The 20,876-nt window shown below is 50.3% G+C and overlaps 1 protein-coding gene across 1 annotated transcript in view; it reads left to right on the top strand.

The window, feature by feature from the left end:
- Window positions 1–20,876, top strand: part of TTLL11 (tubulin tyrosine ligase like 11) — a 236,875-nt gene that overhangs the window by 202,817 nt on the left and 13,182 nt on the right. The window contains 1 exon segment of the mRNA XM_049637428.1: window positions 2,347–2,453. Coding sequence (XP_049493385.1) covers window positions 2,347–2,453 — 107 coding nt within the window.

Below are 20,876 nucleotides of genomic sequence, written 5' to 3'. Positions count from 1 at the left end.
TTGTTGGAACACCTTGGGAGAGACTGGAGCGTCGTCTCCGGTGGAGCCCAATAGAGATAGCCATCTTGGTGACAGGCGACATGAAAAGCTCCGCGTCCATTGACATGTTGTTACCAGGGTTCAATAGCTGTGCGCTGATGTGTTTGAAGTCCGCCACCGGTGACTTGTGATTGAAATACGGAGCAGGAGCCCAGGAGGAAGCAGGATGTGAAATGATGGCCTGAGAAATACTGGCAGGGAAGAAAGGAAGGAAGAGGGAGGGCGGGAGGGAGGGAGCCAGGGTGCTGGCATATAAGGAACACCAGCCTCGTCTGGGCACCATGCCGGGCACGCTCACGGCCTCCATCGTCGGGGTGTGTGTGGGTTTGGAGGGGGGCCTCGGGGGTGCCCAAATCCTGCTTGCCAATCAACCCCTCTCCTGTCGGGCTTCTAAGGGACCTATTCACACGAGGGCCGATGACAAATGGGAAATCAAAGAACCACTTTATCATTAGCTGGGGCAACGGATGAGGCCATATTTGGAGAGTTGAAAGCAGCATTGAGCGTAATGCGGCCAAACGGACAGCTGGCCCAGAGGTATGACTCCAGGATCGCGAGGGCAAATCCAGCTTGTGTTGGGACTCGCTTCCCAGCACGACCCTGTTCAGGAAGGTGGTGCATCTAGACAAGCCAGGGGCTACCTTTGGTCTGGATGGAGAGCCCGGGGCCCTGACATCCAGACGCTCTGACTGGTGAGCTCCGTTTCCCCAGAATGGACGGGGCCACTTGCTGAAGGGTCAGCCCCAAGCAGCCTCCGAAGATCCCACGCTCTAGTTCTGGAAGAGAAAACGAAAAGTGGGGAGCGGTTGGGAAGAGAACAAACAACGGTGGGCCAACCGGGTGCCAGGCACCACGCCGGGTCCTTGGCCCGCACCGCCTCATCCTTCTTCACCGCCGCCATGGGGGCGGATACTATTCTCTTCATTTTAGGTAGCAGCAAATAAAGTCACTGAAGGTTTAAGTAAATGCTCACGGTCACATAGCTAGAAAAAGCAGCAGAGCCAGGGTTTCTATCCTGGTCTGTCTGATGCCCAAATCACGTTCTTTTCAGTGTGCCAGACTGCCTCCCCACATCTCCAGACCAAAAAACAAAAAAAAAAAACCCAAAACCTAGAGGGGAGGCAGAGGATTGCAAACATGCCTTTGTGGCTTGGACAGGGAGCAGATGTGGGGCTGAAAACCTGGTTACCTTGGCCTCTGTGCACTGGAGGAAATAAACCGGGGGAGCCTCCGAAAGTCTGACGCCAGCCTCTCCCCACCCCTGCTGCTTCCAGGTGACTCCCCAAAGTCAGGACTGAGCGTGGAGGGGTGTGGGCCAGCCGCGCTCACCTGCGCTGGGAGTCTCGGGCTCACCGTTCGGGACCCACGTGAAATCTTCAGGTGACAGATTCCAATGGGTGATGTGCAGGAACCTCCAGCCCCTGTCTGTAGGTTTGGGCCCAGGGATGCATCCGGGAAGCATTCCAGTGGGGAATCACTTCCAGACAGAAGCGGCACCTTCCGTCTGTTTGGGTGACAGTGCTGTTTTCATTGGGCCATCCGAGTGTGCCACTGTCGGTTGCCTGGGCACTGGTAAGAGAGCACGGTGCCCAGGTCCAGCCTTTCTCTCTGTTCCCAGAAACAAATGCACGTGAAGGTGAAGAGGTGCAGACATGCATGTCCGAAACGAGGAATTCCCTTTCCCTCTCGGAGCAGGCAGAGACCTCCCCTGGGCTGTGTGCAACAGGCCGATCCCCAGCGGCTGCAGAAAAGATGGACTGTTTTACAGGGGAGGAACGTGAGGTTCCGGAAGGGGAGCTGGATTAGCCGGGACCATTAGCTTCTAAGTGGCAGAGCCATTCAACTCAAGACCGGCCGTGTCCGGGCGCCAGAGTGGCTCAGTCGGTTGAGCGTCTAACTCTTAATTTCGGCTCAGGTCATGACCCACAGGATGTCCGTGCAGAGCCTGCTTGAGATTTTTCTCTCTCTCTCCCTCTGCCTCCTCTCCCCTGCCTGTGTGCGCTCTCTCTCTCTCTAAAAAAAGACTTGTCATCCTAAAGTCCTTGCTCTTTCCAGCCCTTTAGAATTAACCAAATTACAGGAACCCACATGATCTAATCTCAGCTTACATTTTCAGCCTTTTCTTCCCCTGCACCCCCCCCCACCTGCCCTTCATCAGCTCCAGCTGTGGGGAGAGAGGGCCTTCCAGGCAGGGGTGAGGACACAGCCCCCCCCATCCTCCCCCCCACCCCCGGCAAAGGCACGGAGGCAGGCCGGAAGAGGCCGCACTCCTTCTGGCAGTAACGTGTCCCTTCGCGTCTTTGGCAGGAACTGCAAACTCAGCAGCAGCAGCTTGTCCATGGCGGCCGTGGACATCCTCTACATTGACATCACCAGGAGGTGGAACTCTATGACCCTGGACCAGCGGGACTCAGGTACCTGATGACTGGCCTCCGCCCTGTCCGGTGGGAGTCCAGCTGGGTGGGCGGTACCCTTTTGGCTCCTTCTTGTTTAAGGGTCAAGGTTGGGGAAAGAGGAAGGCTGTCCTGTTCAGCTGTAGACATCCCCAGGGGGACGGAGCTGAATTTGAATCCAGGAGCACTGTCCTGAATTCTGCTACCAAGGCTGGGCCCCCCCCAATTCTAGTTCCACCATCAGAATCCCTTATCTTTGTGTAAGGCTTTGATTCCATTTGTACTGGAAACACTCAATTATCCGTTCACCCCTCGGCACGCATGTGCTAGCGTGTGTGGGCCAGGCCCTGGGTAGACGGGAGAGAAGAGCGCTTAGCTCTCAACCGCGGAGGAGCTCGCTGTAGGGCAGGGGGGCAGAGGAGAGCCCAGCCCTAGCATGGTGTGCTACCAGCCCAGGGGGGCACCGAGGGGCTATCAGGAGCCCAATGGAGGCGCTCCCATTGAAGGAGGCCCAAGGAAGACTTCTTGGAGAAGGGGGCGTGGGAGAAGCCACTGAATGGGGTGGTGTGGACTGTCTGGCAGGTGTGGCTTACCCAAGGCTCGGCCGCTCGTGGAAGGCTCAGATAACCCCAAGAAGCTTAGAGGGACTGGAGCAGGAAGGGAAGGGAGATCGGGAAAATGGGGTTGCAAGAGCCACTGAGGCCTTGAATGCCACACTAAAGACTTTGCTCTTGATCCTCTAGATTACGGTGGGGGACGGGCGGTGAAGGACTCCGTTAGAAAGATCCGCTTTGGGGTGAATGTGTTTCTGATCTTATTTCCTGACAGAGGGTGTTTTTCTAAAGAGTCATACTAACCGTACCTGACATTTGAACAGCTCATCACAAAATTACCCCGAGCTCTCATGCATAGTCCTTCATTAAATGTGCCCGTGAACCAGTGCACTGGGTATCCACGTTTGAATTTCACAGACAGTAAACTGTAGCTCAGGTGACCCGGCAGCCGGGCTTCCCTCCCCTGAGCTGCATCCCTGTGAACGGAACACGGGGCGGAGGGGGCGCCTCAGGAAGCAGCTTTCTTCCTCCTGTGGTTCGGTGGAAAGGACGAGAAATCAGAGGTTGGGAGATCCAGATTAGAACTGACTGTGCCATTTTCTACCCATGTAAGCTTGAAAAGCCATTTCACCTCCTGAATCTCCGTTTCCTCTTCCGTAAATGGTGCCAACAATACCCGCTCGCCAGGGGGGCCCTGAGGTCTCCTGCGTCAGTGGATATGACTGTGTCTGGAGCCCTTGCTGGCAGGGCAGAGCAGTAATCCCATTAGCAGGCTCCACTCGGGCTGGGTCCGTCTGAGCGTGGGGTGCTCCTGGTCGCGGTCAGCCCTGCGCTACAGCTTTCTGGCCACGGGGACCATTACCTTTTAATAAGGACGCCACTGGCTGCCAGTTGTTGGGCAAGTCCTACGCAGAAACGCTCTGCTGGGGGCTCCATATGCACGGCCCTGGCTGGAATTCCAGAGGTAGGTACCCTCAGCTCCACCGCAGAGAGAAGGGTGCTGAGGCTCAGAGGCACAGCTGGTGGGCACGGCTCTAACACCACACCGCCTCAGTTTCCCTTCCGGGCTGCTTGATCCCACGAGCTGGTGCTGGCGTCGGATAGCCTCCAGGCTCCCTACCGCTCTCCTTTCTGAACTCTCAAAGCAAAACCCAGGGAATCCCAACACTCACTGACTCCACAAGGTGGGTGCTAGGCGTCTCGGCCGGTGGAGCCCCCTCACAGCCTTCCCTGGCAACCAGGAGAGGCTGGCGATGGAGCGTCGTCTGGAGAAGCAGGCAGATTAATTATCATCTCGAGGACCGAGAGCGCTCGCATGACAGTCGAGCAGCGCGCTTTTTGCTGACGCCTCCAGAAAGTGAAGGAGTGTTTGCTCTGTGAGTTGAATGCAGGAGTCATCGCAGGATCCCGTGGAGGGGGCCAGAAGAGGGGGTGGGGTGGCAGCGGAATTATTAAATATTGAAATTGATCAGGAGTAGCAGCAGGAAGCTATTTATCATGTTTTATTGCTTCAAACTAGCATTACCATCTGGCCCATTGTTAATTCTGAATAGCTTTTCATGTTTTGTTTGCCTCTTAAATTGCTCTCTGTAAGCGGAATCCACAGGGGCTGTCCACGGTACAGGCGCGGGTGGGGTTTTCCGGGGTCTGCCAGGATCTCTCCGTTCTGCTGACCAAGCTAAAGAGAGGAGAAAAGTACTTATTTTTAGCACATACTGGCAAGCGAATCCGGGGCTGGGATCTCCCAGGCCTGTTGCCACGCCTCAGTAATGATCGTTAGCAGGGACCGGGATCTCGAGAGTCCCTCCCAGGTGCATCTCGCTGCCCCTTCCCGAACTCAAACACCAGACCGTCAAGCGGGTGATTGTGTCCCATTTTACAGATGAGGATCCTGGGTTTCCAAGAGCGAGTGGCTTGTCCAGACTCCCATAGCCAGTGAGTAGCAGAGCCCACATTTGAAGTCAGGCCTCCTGCCTCCTGGCCCAGGATGCTGTCCCCAATCCAGGGGGCCTTTGTGTGACTGGGCTGGGGGCGGGGCTTGTGAGGCAGGGAGGTGAAAGGTCGACTCCTGGAGCACAGGGCCTATGGGAAGATGAAACTGAGTGGGAGGTGGTTGCTGGTCTGAGCCTCTGTCTCCCGGCATCCTCAGAGCTTAGACTCCTGTTTCCATGGCTCCTGAAAAGAAATAACAGATGCAGGGGGGTGGGGGTGGGTATAGGCAGTGGGGGCTGGGCATTAAAGCCAGGAATGAGAAGCCCGTCTTGTGCCCCCGTCTCAGCGGCCACTGCGGTCTCACAGCTGGTGAAGCCAGGGCCCGGTCCTTGCTTCCTGAGAAGGCTGGTATGACACCCCCGATTCTCAAGGAGAAGCAGCTTCTGGAGCCAGCCACATTCTTAGAAGCATTCAGGAAGCTCCTGCATAGCAAAAGAAGACAGCTGTGGTTGAGTGGTGGTTCTTCCCTGGGGCAAGTGTCAGCAGGAAGACCAGAGAGTTCTCCTTCCTCCCCCACCCCCGCCGCCCCCCCCCTGGTGCACAGCCAAGGGATTCTCATGCCCTCAGTTCCATTCCTTCCCCCCACCGCAACCTGCCCCCACCCCCCGCAACCCGTGGTGCACAGCCAAGGGATTCTCATGCCCTCAGTTCCAGTTAAGTCCTGGCCATGTCAGAGGGGGGCAGCATGACCTGTCCCAGAGGCGTCTTGGGGCTGACAAGAAAGAAGTCGGAAGAGTGATAGAACAAGGGCTTGCATTCTCAAAGGGCAGGGGCTCATTCATCCACTCATTCAACAAACAGGTAATGAGCAGGTTAGCAGGTGTCCGGCCTGGTAGAAATAGAAAGAGAAATTACTTGCAGATCCCACTCTCGAGAAAAAAGAAATAGTAGAGACCATTTACTGAACATTTACTATGTGACGGAAATAATTCTCGTTATGAGTTATCCCATTTAATTCTCATACAGCCCCGTGAGCTAAGAGTTGTTATTCCCGTTTGACAGATGAGAAGTCTGAGGCTTAAAGAGGTGAACTGTGGATTGAAACAGCTGCATCTAGTATGTCAGTGGGGACCCTAGGATTTGAACCAAAAGCAGTCTGCCTTCCGAATCCATTGCCTTTTCATCATACCCAGTGTCTCCAGCCATACACATAAAAAGGACACACGGTTGTCATAGGGTGTGGCCAGAGTCGGGGTTGGGGGGGGCGGTGTGGGGGAGAACAACAAAGGGGTATTGCCGTGAGGGTTAAGAAAGAGAACACAGACTGGGGCACCTGGGCGGCTCTGTTGGTTAAGCATCCGACTTCGGCTCAGGTCATGATCTCACGGTTTGTGACTTCGAGCCCCATGTTGGGCTCTGTGCTGACAGCTCAGAGCCTGGAGCCTGCTTCGGATTCTGTGTCTCCCTCTCTCTCTGCCCCGCCCCCGCTTGCACGTGTGCGCACGCTCTCTCTCTCAAAACTAAATAAATATTAAAAGAAAGAAAGAAAGAGAGAGAGAGAACACAGACTTAGCATCCCAGAAAAGGCACCCGCTGCGAGTTTTGTATCCCTGAGACTAGCACAGGGCCCAGGGAATGATGAGCAGACAAATAGCAATAAAAAAATATCCTGCACCTGCAAAGTAAGGCGTTCTGAGTGTAAGAACCGTGGCTTATAGTAGAGGTGGTTACTGACAGGGTCTCCTTCACCTCTCCTCAATGTCTGGCATGAAACGCCAGCTCATTTGGATAAGACCTTCACCCCACGCCCAGCACTAGCTATGTCCAACTACTCGCGCAAGGTCCCCTTTCCGGAAGCCAGCCCAGACCTTCCTTCTGGCCTCATGAGACTTTGGCACCTACTGAAGGAGCTAGCCAGATTCCTGATGTCTGAGACCTTAATGAACTTTTATATAACCTGCATGGGGAGACCCTAGTATTGAAATGGAAGAATAAAAATGGTATTTATAAAGATTAACGAGGAGAAAAAAAATCAAAACTACTATTAAAAAAAGAATGCACGTTTTGGGGTCCAAATCTCAGACCATCCTTTTAAGTAGCCTTGTTTTCTATTCTTTTTTTTTTTTTTGAGCCCAAGTGTATAGAATTGGACTAATAATCTTTGGTTCGTGAGACCTTCTATCCGAGTCCATGCATAACCTGCTTTTATTAAGTTAGCTTTCTGAATTAGTAATTTTTAATAATGTAATAAGCATCCACAGACTCACCACCCAAAACAGAAGCCAAGACTTCACAATAACCCGCATCTAGTACATGGCTCTCCCCCAACACCAGCCTGCCCCCACACCCCCGGCTCTCCCCACCCACAGAACCCTCATCTGCAACCCCAGGCTCATCAGTCCCCAGATAGTCTTGCCTTTCTCTCTGTTAGAAAGTCAATGGCTATTTAGGAGCTTGATGGAATTTAGTACTAGGCAATCTCACACTCCCCAGCCAGCCGATGTAATCGACATAGAAATAAATAAATAAATAAATAAATAAACGAATAAAGACTTCAATGTGTAATTCTAGAATTTCTAGCAGAACAGAAATCTAAATGAGGGTCTTCTCAGAAAAACTGAGGTCTGGCAGTCCCGTCGGTGCCCAGAATGAAATGAAGACACAAATTTGTCTGTGAAGATGCGGTTACTTCATGTAAATTGCCCTCACGAGCGCCTCCTTATCTCTGAGACTTTGCTCTCAACGCTTCCCAGAGTGGAATTTCACTTCTCTGTGCCAGAGACGAGGACAGCATCAAGATTAGGCAATAAAAGGTAGTTTTACTGCGTCATCTCTGAGAGGGAAACGTTTCACTCGCGGAGGGAACCTCTGAGCCCAGCACCCGGACATCTTGTCCATCTAACACACAACCGACCTCTAGGGTCCCTCCCAGTCATCAACGGGAACATGACTGCAAAGCAAGGAAACTCGGATTCAGGAGTCTCTTCCGCCCCCCTCCTCTACCCATTCAAGCACACCCACACCTGGCCCGCAGAGGGAAATCTAAGAGTGGCGTAGTTTCATGTCTCATACATCCTGCACACTCTTTGACTAAAATAAGAACCGTTTCTTCCACCGCCTGAAGGATGCCTGAGCTACGTGCCTCCTTTCCTGGGGCTGCCTTGGTTTGACTGGCAGTATATCCAAAGCCACAGGCTCTGGGATCGGACAAACCTGGCTTCGAATCCAAATCCGGGCTCCCTAATTGGTAGCTGCGTCACCTCCGCAAGTTACATAACTCCCTCCGAGCCTCGTGTTCACCATCTGTAAAGTGGGGATGATAGCGGTGCCCGCCTCATAGAAGCATCGCTGTGGATGAAGTGACGCCAAGCGCTCAGAGCAGGGTCTGCCGTCCGTGGGAACTGCTCAGTAAGGGGGCTCTCCCTGCGCCCCTCTCTGAGACATGCCTCCCTGCACCTGCTCATGCCAGCCTGGGGACAGGACAGGTGCTGGGACCAGACGGAAAGAAGTGCTTGATGCGAGAGGTGTGGCACACGAGCGGTGGCATCACATTTCCCTCGGTGCCCAACGGAGTGCTGCCCCCCCCCCCCACTTCCCCTCCACGACCGCTCTCACCTGCCTCTGGCCAGAACCGTGACCGCAAACAACCTGGGGCCAGGCCGCCCACGGGTCCCACTCCCTTGCCCCTCAGCCCTGGCCCACACCGTGGGGTGGTTCGGCTGGGAAGAGGGGGCGCGAGGTGGGTGCTATGAGCCTGGGGAGGGTTGGAGACCTTCGGCAGGAAAAGCGGCGCTGGAAGGCTCGGAGCTGCGGGGCCTGGAAAGCTCGCCAGTTGCCCTCCACGCCAGCTGCGGTGTCTGATGAATGGCTGTGGCCATCCCTCCACATGCCCGCTCTCACCCTGGTGGGCGCTCGCTGCCCAGGCTGGCTGTGCCGGCCTCCAGCCCCCCGTCTGCATCACCTTTCCATTCAGAGCCCGCTGGCAGCTGCCTGCAAGGCCGGCTGGTCTAAGACCCCAGTTCCAGGGTAGAGCATCTGAGTGAAGGAGGGCCTCGCGGACTGGGGCCCCCCTCTGCAGCCAAGCCTCCCCCCAAAGCCCCCTACTCACTCGCTCCGGCCAGGAGAGCGGCCACCTTGGAGGTCCCCCACCGAGGCCCCTCGCCTCTCTCCGGAGCCCCACCGCCCAGGACGTCTCCCCAAGGAGACCCCCAGACGGCGCCCCCTCCCCATCAGCTCCAACAGCGTCAGCCCTGCTCTCCATCCGGATCGCAGCTAACTAAACGCCGTGGAATGAAGTGTGTGGCATCTCTCTGAAGCTAGACTCGCCTCCGCGAAGCCTAGAGCTGTGCGTGGCGCACAGTAGGTGCTCTGCAAAAGTGTCAAATGAACTAGGATCAGACCCTGACAGTCAGCAGCAGCGCCTGTGGATGTCTGAGTCTTATGACGGTCTCTCACCAAATTTCCTCAGTCGACTTATGCAAATCATCTGCCTCCTGTACTTTCATCAGCTGGAACGAGCCCCCACTGAAATGTATTTGGTTAACGATGTACTGAAATATTTAAAAGTATTTTTACTCGGAATGTTGAGCGGAGCCTCGCTTATACATATACATGGGTGGCCCCCTCCCTCGGAAATATGGGAGCCCGCGGATAACTAGGCGGGTTTCATGCAGCGCCTCTTGCGACGTGTCTGGCACAAGCCACATTCTGCAGCCTTGAAATTATCTCGAAGTCAGATGGGCCTCTCTGGATGGGTGCCCTACACGCTTACAAAATAGTCGGCATCAGAATTAGTTTTAATAAAAGCAAGCGAGCGGACAGAAATGCCAGCTCGCCCTCTCCCTCGCACAGACACTTCAGGGCCTGCCACTCCTGGGCTGCGCCTTCTGGAATTACTTCTCCCCTTTGCCAGGGCCACGAGGCCCTGCGTCAGGGGCACCTGTTCTCCATCATCCTCTCCGCTGTCACCTCCCGGGTGGAGGGAACAGGATCTCTGTCCACTGAGCTGGCCTGACCCCCCCCCCAAAAAAAAAAAGACACAAGAAGGGGAAAGCAGAATGATAGTTTATGCAGCCCCCCTCCCTTGCTTGTACCTGTGTGGGTCCACCTGCGTGAATCATCACAGCGCCATGGAGGCTGTGGGGAAGCGGGAGCCACATGGACTGCAGTTCGATCCCCAGCACCTTCCCTCTGGCAGCCCTTAGTGGTGGCACTCCCGCTCTGGGAGCCTCGGTCTCCTTTACAACGGGGCGGAGGACATCCGCCTTGGGTTGTCGTAAGGATTTAGTGAGGAAGCACAGGCCCCCGACCACAAAGCGCTCTCCCAGTCCGTTCGTTTACTGAGTGTTCACATGCTGGTGAGCTCGGTCTTATTCCCATGACCCCCTTCTCAGAGGAGGAAACCAAGGCTGGGGTCAAGAGGGATTCTAGGGACAGAGCAGGAACCCCACCCGGAGCCTTTACCTCGTGCTGCCTGGGGAAGTGACAACAGTCACCACCTCTTGAAGATGGAAGGACCCCGTCAATCCCCAAATGTCCCCAGGCTTGAGAGCCAGATTCAGTGACTGAGGCATCCCTAAGGTTGGGCAGAGCTGTGTTTGGTAAGACAATGGTCGGTCCCTGATCTTGGTTCAGGGAGGCCTTCACAATGACAGACACATGGGGGGGGTGGGGCGGGGGCGGGGGACTCTGCCCCCAGGCATCCCCCACCTGCTCCTCCTCCTGCCGGGAGCTGCATAAATGTTCCCACCCACTTTATTGTCACAAATATGGCACCGGAAGCTCCCCAGAGCCTTGCTCTCTGGAGTTGAAGAAATGAGGATTAGATGGGTTAGGGGTCACACCCAGCGGTGCCCAGCCCATACGCAACACTTACAGAAAAATTGAGCAGGTAGTACCAAGAATTCACTTATATCCCCCCACATTGTCCCCTGTAATATCTTGCATTACCGTACATTTGTTACAGTTAGTGAATAAATACTGATACACTATTAAAGTCCACAGTTTAGGTTCAAGTTCATGCCGTGTTGTATATTCTGTGTGTTTTGACAAGTGCGTAATGTAATTTCCCCAACATTGCAGGACCCCACAGAATATTCTCACTGCCCTTAAAAGTCCCTGTGCTCCCCCCCACACCCCGCCCATTCATCCTCCCTCCCGTGAGCCCCTGGCAACCTTTTTTACTGTCTCCATAGCTTTGCCTTTTCCTGAATGTCATAGGGTTGGAATTGTACCATGCTGCCTTTTTAGACTGGTTTCTTTCACGTAGCAGTATGCATTTAAGGGTCCTCCAAGTCTTTTTGTGACTTGATAGCTCAGTTCTTTGTATTTCTGTGGAATAGTCCACTGAATGGATATGTCACAGCTGGTGAATCCGTTCACCTATGGAAGAATATTTTGGTTGCTTCCAAATTTTGGCAATTATGAATAAAGCTGCTACAAACATTTGTGTGCAGGCTTTGTGTGGTTGTAAGTTTTAATGCAACTGGGCAAATACCTAGGAATGTGATTGCTCGATCATACGGTAAGACTATGTTTAGCTTTGTAAGAAGCTGAACTGCCTTTCCAAGTGGCTGGTTCACATTTCCACCAGCAATGACTGGGACTTCCTGTTGCATCAGAGTCTGGTCAGCATTTAGTGTTGTCAGGTTTTAGATTTAGCCATTGGAAGAGGAGTATAGTGGTATCTCATTGCTTTACTTTGCATTTCCCTAGAGGCGTATGATGTTGAGTATCTTTCCATTTGCTTATTTGCCATCTGTACATCTTTGGTGAAATGTCTGTTGAGATCTTTTGCCTGTATTTTAACTGAGCCATTGGGTTTGCTTTTTTTCTTATTGTTCAATTTGAAGAGTTCTTTGTATATTTTGGATACAAGTCCTTTATTAAATATGTCTTCTGGAAGGGTTTTCTCCCCGCGTGCGGCTTAGCTTCTCGTTTTCATAACAGTGTCTTTCACAGAGCAGATTTCTTTAAATTTTTTTAATGTTTTACATGTATTTATTTTTGAGAGACAGAGTGAGACAGAGTGCGAGTAGAGGAGGGGCAGAGAGAGAAGGAGACATAGAATCCGAAGCAGGCTCCGGGCTCTGAGCAAGCATTCAGCACAGAGCCCGATGTGGGGCTCGAACTCAATAACCGTGAGATCATGACCTGAGCCGAGGTCAGACACTTAACCGACTGAGCCACCCAGGCACCCCCACAGAGCAGTTTTTAATTGTACTAAAGCCTAACATCATTTTTCTGCTTTCATGGATCTTGTTTTGGTGTTGCATCTAAAAACGCATAGCCAAATCCAAGGCCCCCCTAGGTTTTCTCCTATGTTATCTTTGAGAAGTTTTATAGTTTTGCATTTCACATTTAGGTCTGTGATTTATTTTGAGTTAATTTTTGTGAAAGGTATAAAGTCTATGTCTAGATTTTTTTTTTGGGGGGGGGTGGTCTGTGGATGTCCAATTACTCTAGCTCTATTTGTTGAAAAGACTAATTTTTCTCCATTGAATGGCCATGGCTCCTTTGTCAAAGATTAGTCGGTGACATTTGCCTGAGTCTATTTCTGGACTCTCTATTCTGTTGCACTGATCTATTTGTATGTTCTTTTGCTAATACCGTGTTGTTTTGTTTACTGTAGCTTTACAGTAAGTTTTGAAGTTGGCTAGTGCCAGGGTTCTGACTTGGTTCTTCTCCTTCAGTATTGTGTTGGCTGTTCTTCCCTTTGTCTTTCCATGTAGATTTTAGATTCGCTTGGTTGATATCCACAAAATATCACAATATTCACTTGGCTGATATCCACAAAATAATTTGCTGGGATTTAATTCGGAACGTGTTGAACGTATATACCTTTTCTTTTCTTGTCTTACTATATTAACTAAGGCTCTTAGTACAATGTTGAAAAGAAGTGATGAGAGGGGACATCCTTGACTTGTCTCCAATCTTAGGAGGAAAGCATCTAGGTTTTCACCACTATGATGTTAGCTGTAGGTATTTCTAAATAGATATTCTTTATCAAAGGAACAAAAAATTTTTAGAGGTTTTTTTTTTTTAATCGTGAATGGAGATTTGAGTTTGTCAAATGTGTTTCCTGCATCTATCGATCATATAATTTTTCTTCCTTAGCTTATTGATGTGATAGATTACATTAATTGACTAGTGAACATCGAAGCACACTTGCATACCTGGAATAAATCCCATTGGTAATGGTGTATAATTCTTTTTATATGTTATTAGATTCCATTTGTCAAAATTTTGGGGGGTTATTTGCACCCATGCTCATGAGAACTATTGGTCTGTAGTTTTCTTTCCTAATAATGCCATTATCTGTCACTAGGATAATGCTGGCCTTCCAAAATGAGTTATAACATGTTCCTTCTCTTTCTGTATTCTAGACAAGGTTGTAGAGAACCGGTATAATTTCTTTCTTAAATGTTTGGTAGAATTCACCGGTGAAACCACAGGGCCTATTGGTCCACTTGATCTAAATTACCAAATTTGGAGGCAGAGAGTTACTCATAACATTCCTTCATTAGCCTTTTAATGTCCATAAGACCAGTGAAGCCTCCTTCATGGTCTGATATTAGTGATTGTTAATTACTAGTTAGCTGTCTAGCAATCTACTCTCATTTTTTCTTGGTTAGCCTGGCTAGAGGTTTATCAATTTCTTTGATCTTTTCACAGAACTAAATTTTGATTTAATTGACTTTCTCTATTGATTTCCTACCTTGCTTTCATTGATTTGTGCTCTAATTTTTATTATTCTTTCTCTTCTGCTTACTTTGGGTTTAATTTGCTCTTCTTTTTCTAGTTTCCTAAGGCGGAAACTTAGATGATTGGTTTTAGATCTCTCATCTTCTCTAATATATGCAGTCCATGCTATAAATTTCCCTCTAAACACTGCTTTTGCTGCATCCTACAGGATTCAGTAAGTTCCATTGTCATTTTCACATAGTTCAAAATATTTTAAAATTTCTCTTGATACTTCCTTTTTGACATGTTGTTTAGACATGTGCTATTTAATCTCCAAGTATTTTGAGACTTTCCAGCTATCTTTCTGTTACTAATCTTCAGTGTAATGCCATTGTGGTCTGAGAGCATGTTTTGCATGACTTCTATTCTTTCATATTTGTTAAGGTATGTTTTATGGCCCAGAATACAGTCTGTCTTGGTGAGTGTTCCATGTGAACTGAAAAGAATGTGTATTCTACTCTTGTAAAGGGAAGTATTTTATACATGTCAATTAGATCCAGTTGATTGATGGTGCTGTTCAATTCAACTATATCCTTTCCAATTTTCTGCCTGCTGGATCTGTCAATTACTGAGAGAGGGGTGTTAAAATTCTCTGACTTAATAGTAGATTTGTCTGTTTTCTCTTGTAGATCTATCTGTTTTACCTCACGTATTTTGACACTCTGTTTTTAGCTACACTCGTGTTGAGGACCATTATGTCTTCTTGGAAAATTGACCCCTTTATCATTATGTAATGCCCACCTTTATCCCTGATAATTTTCTTTGTTCTGCAGTCTGCTTTGTCTGAAATTAATTTCGCTGCTCCAACTTTCTTTGGTTAGCGTTAGTATGATATCTCTTTCTCCACCCCTTTGCTTTCTGTCTGTCTTTATGTGTAAAGGGGATTTCTTGTAAACGACATAGAGTTGGGTTTGTTCTTTATCCACTCTAACAATCTCTGTATTTTAATCAACATATTTAAACCATTCACATGTAAAGCAATTATTGGTATTAATTCGTCTTTACAAGTTTGGTAGAATGCACCAGTGAAGCCATCTGGTCCTAGAGTTTTGATTGTTGGGAGATTTTTGATGACTGATTCAGTCTCCTTACTAGTACTTGGTCTTCTCAGAAATTCTATTGCATCATGACTCAGTCTTGGCAGGTTGTATGTTTCAAGAAATTTATCCATTTCCTCTATGTCGTCCAAAGACGCTGTTCCTGGACATTCTCCCTTTTTACATTCTTTCTTTTCGTATTTTACTTTGTGACATTTTGATTGACATGTTTTCAGGCTCACTGATTCTTTCCTCGTCTGTGTCTAGTCTCTAGTCTACAGTTGAGTCCACTGGGGGCATTCATCATTTCTGTTACGGTGTTTTTTGCTTCTAACATTTTCTTTTGATTCTTTCTTAGACTTTCCATCTCTTTCCTTACATTACCCATCTGTTCCTGAGTGTTGCCTACTTTTTCCATTAGAGCCCTTAACATATTAATCATCATCATTTTTAATTCTCCATTGCGTGATTCCAACATTGTGTCATAGCCACGTCTCCTTTTGATGCTTCCTTTGTCTTGTCAGACAAATGTTTTCTTCTTGTCTTTTAGCAGGTCTTGTGATTTTTTGGTTGAAAGCCAGACATGGGAGATCAAGTAGTAGGCTTTCAGTGTGAGGTTTTCTTTAACCCAATGAGGAGCTAGGCTGTGTTTAATGTTTACTGCAGCTGTAGGCACCAGAGGCATCAGTTTCCTTGCTTTTATTTTCTCTCCCTGTTGTCCTTGGACTTTCCTAAAAACTCCTTGAATAGAGAGTCTTTATCTTGGAGCTGTCAATTGTTATCCACTGTGGTTACCTTGGAACCCTTTTGATGGGTGGTAGTGAGGTGTTGGGGAGAGACAGCATTTAATAATCTTATCGCTAAATCTCAATTTCTTAGTGGGCTTGGGTCCCTGGACTGCCACTTCAGAAGTGTTCCTCAGCCCTTTTTTTCTGCCCTTATGTGAGACAGGAAGGCCAAAAGGGCTGGAGTAGTCTAATCACCCTTCCCTCAGGTCAGATGAGTCTCTGGTAATGTAGTCTCCCGTGAGGGCAGTCTTTTGTGATGGAGAACACTCAGAGCACATTTTGGAAAGGTTACTTCCTCACACACCTCCCTGCCTGAAGCATGTGGGATTTTTCTCCAATCACCACCTTGAGAACCCAGTGGGGCTCTGGAGGTACAACCCACAGATGCTTGAAGGACCCCTAAGACTGGGCTCCCGGACTTTTTAACGCTCAATCTCATCCATTCAGCCTCCAGCAATTCCTCTGTCACCAATGAAGCACTCCTACCAGTTACTGGCTCCAGCAGCCACTGCTGGTAAGCTGACCTGGGCTATGATTCTCTGTTGTCACTTGCCTGTCTGGTTTTCAGGGTGACACTTTGCCCTGTGACCTCAAATCTCTGACAGATGTAAGGACTATCATTGATTTTCAGTTTGCCTATCTTTTTTTCTTATTGTGAAGATGGGAGTGATGACTTCCAAGCTCCTTACACATCAGTGCTGAAGCTGGAAGTCCTCTATGTGCGTTTTCCACTTTTCACACCAACCTGGAGAGTTAATCCTTCTACTCCAGGTTACAGAGAAGAGACCTGACATTCGGAGAGGTTACCTAATGTGCCCAGGGTCACCCAGCTAATGGGTGGAAGGAAGAGCCAAAATTCTTTGTCTTCTGCTTCTACCGATCTCTGAGAAACTACCAATCCCAAGCATTCCAAATATGTTTACAAATACAGGCTTTTCCTGGAGATTTTCATGGAATTCTTGGAGAAACCTGGGCTTGGTCATTTAACCTGAGAATGAAATGAGAACCTCATGAGCCACCTGACCAGTCTCTGTCTCTCATCAAGAAAATGGCCAAATTGGGGCGCCTGGGTGGCGCAGTCGGTTAAGCGTCCGACTTCAGCCAGGTCACGATCTCGCGGTCCGTGAGTTCGAGCCCCGCGTCAGGCTCTGGGCTGATGGCTCGGAGCCTGGAGCCTGTTTCCGATTCTGTGTCTCCCTCTCTCTCTGCCCCTCCCCCGTTCATGCTCTGTCTCTCTCTGTCCCAAAAATAAATAAAAAATGTTGAAAAAAAATTAAAAAAAAAAAAAAAAAAAAAAGGAAAATGGCCAAATTAGCCAAGATAGGGGCACCTGGTGGCTCAGTTGGTTAAGTGTCCAACTTCAGCTCAGGTCATGATCTCGAGGTTCACGACTTCGAGCCCCACGTCAGTCTCTGTGTTGACGGTTCAGAGCCTAAAACCTGCTTCCAATTCTCTCTCTCTCTCTCTCAATCTCTCTCTCTCTCTCTCTTTGTCCCTCTCCTGCTAGCACTCTGTCTCTCAAAAATAAATAAAACATTAAAAAAATTTTTTTCTTGAATTAGCCAAGATAGATCCTTATCCAGGCCTCTCACATGGGGCCAACTTCAGCATTCCCTGGTAACACTCTCCAAATTGTGTTTACTGCCATAGAGTCATAGTGTTCAAAACCAGAAATGCCTGAGAGATCACCAATTCGAACGCCTTTGCTTTACAGGTGAGACCCTGAATTCTAGGGACTCTGAGACCCTGGTAAGTTAATGGGAAAGCCACCTGCCACCCATTGGCTTTCTACCTTGCCACCTGGCTCTTCTTCCTAGATCTTTTAGGAATTATATTCCACACTTATTTTTGAGATAGCCCAGATGGGCACGTGATGAAACCTGCAGTACTCTGCCCCATCCTTTGGCACATGGGGGAGGGGAAGAGGCAGACCCCATGCCGGGGCCGTGAGGTGTCCTACATCTCACTGGGAGATCTGGGAGACTTCTGGTGGTCAGCTGTGTCGATCTTCATAAGTCTGGGCAGACCAGTGGTTCTCAATTAGGGTATGATTTTGCACCTCCCCCCACCCCACGCCCTGGAAGACACTTGGCCATGTCTGGAGACATTTTTGGTTGTCACAACTGGGCAAGGAGAGAAGTTGCTATCGGCATCTTGCGGATAGAGGCCAAGGATGCTGCTTTACATTCTTTAAGAAAAGATTTTTTTTAAGTTTATTTATTTATTTTGAGAAAGAGACAGAGAGAGTGAGCAGGGGAGGGGCAGAGGGAGAGGGAGAGAGAGAATCCCAAGCAGGCTCCGCACTGACAGCACAGAGCTTGAACTCACGGGGCTCGAACTCATGAACCATGAGATCACTACCTGAGCCGAAACCAAGAGTCAGATGCTTAATCGGCTGAGCCACCCAGGCACCCCTTAACATTCTGTAATGCATAGGACAGATTCCCCACCCCCAACAAAGAAGTTTTGGGCCCCAAATCTGGAAAGCATCAAGGTTGAGAAAGGCTGAGCTGGAGTACGCCCATTCAGGATCTCCACAACTGCTCTGGGCTTACTTGAAATAGCCACACTTTCCCTTCGGCTTCCCTACCACAGCTCCCGGGCTGGGGGAACAGTCCCCCGTGCCCCACCACGCTCGGAGATTGCACCTGCCAGCCACCGCGGGGTGAGGGATGGCGGCCTCTGGGGAAAGTGTGTGCACCTGAACTGTTCAGCGAGACCTTACATGACTGAGGTGCTTTCTTCTTGGTGGCAGGTGGGTGTCTCTGCCCACACTTCCCCACTGATCACGTCTGTGAAGGGAGGAGGAAGCCTTATGTAAGCGCAGCCTCGCACAACCTTCTGTCGTCCTGGCATTCCAGGGCTTGGGAAACCCCCTCCCTCCCGAAGTCTCAGGGGAATGTGGTTCTGTTCTGAACCGGCCCTGCCTGCGGGGGCTGCTTACCACCTGAGGATAAAATCTGAGCCCTTCAGCCTTTGAGATTAGCCTGGCCAGCCTCCCTGTCACCCCCCCTGCAGCCCCAGCCCCCCATCCCCGCTCCACTCTCCTCCCACGCACTCCAAGTAGCAGCCTCACAGGCTACTCTGAGCCAGACTGACATGCTTCGGCTCCTGCCTCTGCTCCCACTCGGCTCCCTGCCTGGGACACCTTGAACACCCTTCCCTTCCTTGCCTGCCTGGACAATGCCTGCCTGTGAGACCCTCCTTTGGGACGCTTCCAGGCCCCTCTCCCTGCCTCCCCGCCGGCCAGTTCTGCTCTCTCCTGTTCCCTGTCAGTTCTCGGCACCGCCCTCCAATAGGCCTCGCCTTGCTGGATCCTCAGTGTTTGCGGATGTCTGCCTCCCTCTCCACCTGCCCCCCACCCCGTGGATGCTGAGCCCATCCCTGGTTCACGTCTAGGGCCCAGGGTTTAGCACAGGGAAAGCTTCCTGGCAAGGTGAGCGAGTGAATAAATGAAAGAAGGACTAGATAGATGGAATGTCACTGCTCCTTATGCTCGGAGTGGCCACTTCCAGGATCCTCATGAGTCCCTGTGGCTCACCTGGTTTCCCAGACACAGGACACATGACCTCAGCTCTGCCTCTTTCTGCCATGGATGCTGTGTGATCTTGAACAAGTCACTTGCTGTCTACACTGGGTGCTGTCTACAGGGTAACCAGCTATAACACTGTAGCGTGGCCCAGGTGCGATCCCACGTAGAGGAGGAAGTAGAACCCCGACCAGGTTCAGGAGTCCCCATTTGCGGTGGCCCCCACTGGCCCCCACAGAGCACTGCTCCGGAGCATGAGTACAGTGAAAGAAACATTTCCTGCACTAATAAAATTACCTTCTCTAAAGAAGGCAATTTGCATGTTAATGTTTTGGGTAATTCTGTGCAGCTCCAGTGCCCTCGAGGCTGCAATTTCTCTCTGACAAAGTGATAAAAATAAACTCCCGCATAAAAGAGCATTTCTCTTCTCTCTCATTTGCGCTCCAAAGTGACATTCTTAATGTGAGTCAAGCTGAAACCCACTTCTCGATCTTGTTTTTGACACTGATCTGCCTCCCCTCACCTCTCCCCGTGACAGACCAGCTCCTCAGAGCGCCTCAGAGGGGTCTCTTCCTGAGGAGCCAGCTGGGTCCTCTTGGGGAGCGGGCACCCCCACGCTCGAGGCTCCAGACTCTGGGCTTCTGCAAATTCCAGCAGGTGCAGCCAGTTAACTGGAGGACAAACATGGGGCATGAGGAAGAGGGCTGCCTTCGGTGGGTGAGTTAGGGTGGTCTGTCTACCCCCAAATTGCCCATTTTTTGGAAACAACTACAATGGCTGGAGATTCTGAGACTCTGCCCTCCTGGGCGGCAGACTGTTGACCCACCAGGCTTGGCCCTTCTGATCACCTAGAGGTAATCACCAAAGAGGCTCGGATTTGGGGGTGTCCTTCCGTGCCAGATGCTGGCCCGGCCCTTATATCTAAGTTCTCTCATTGAAACCCCACAAGAGCTGGGCAGGGTAGGTAGAAGCTGAGGCTTCCAGAAGGGAAGGGAATGAGCCAAGGTCATCTAGCAGCACCTAAGAGACAGACCTTGAGTTTGAACATAAGTGCAGCCTGCTGTCGATGACCCAAGCAGTGGGAAAGGAGGAGAGAAGCGACATTGACCAAACACCTACTATGTGCCATGCGTTATGTGTGTATATTTAATTCAGTTAGTCTACTAGTGTTCGTGACAGTGTGTGCAGTGACCCGTAGGACACCCAGGCCTCGTGCCCCTGACAGTCTTGTAGCGGAGGCAGACAGAGATGAAACATAGAAACACAGAAATAAACATGTATTTACGTGCAATGAGAGAAAATGACTAGGTTTTAAGGAGGATAGCGGAGAAGACCTAATTTACATTAGGAGGTGGGTCAGGGAGATCTGTCAGTACAAGCAGCATCATAGTTGATGTCTAAGTGCTAAAAGGTGAGGACCCAGGGAAAGAATGTTCCAGCAGAGGGAATGGCAAATGACAAGGAGCCCTGAGGTGGGGGAGGTGGGGGCACGCAGGCAGAGAGCAGGCTTTGGCTCACAGGGGGCTGCAGAAGCGGGAGGGACTCCATCTTGCAGTGGCTCCGAGCAGGTTAAGGCATGTGGGTGTTGCTCTGAATGCTGGTGGCGAGGTGACAGCAGGATATGTGGCTTGGTTCGTGTTTTAAAAAGGTCATTCTGGCTGCTGTGTCAGAAGGGGCAGTGCTGGAAGCGGGGAGGCCAGTGAGGAGGTTGCTGTCGGTGGTGGAGAGGGATGGGAGCTGTGGGAGAGGAGTTTCAAAAATGGTTCTCCGACTTCTGGCTTGAGCACTGAGGTGGGTGGAGATAGTATTTATTGAAATGAGTAGGATTTAAAGCAAAGCTGGATGGAGAGGGACGACCAGGA

This window comes from Panthera uncia, chromosome D4 (genome assembly GCF_023721935.1).
Source record: "Panthera uncia isolate 11264 chromosome D4, Puncia_PCG_1.0, whole genome shotgun sequence".
NCBI lineage: Eukaryota > Metazoa > Chordata > Mammalia > Carnivora > Felidae > Panthera > Panthera uncia.
Note: the sequence above shows the minus strand (reverse complement) of the source record. Positions and strands in the feature narration are given on the sequence as shown.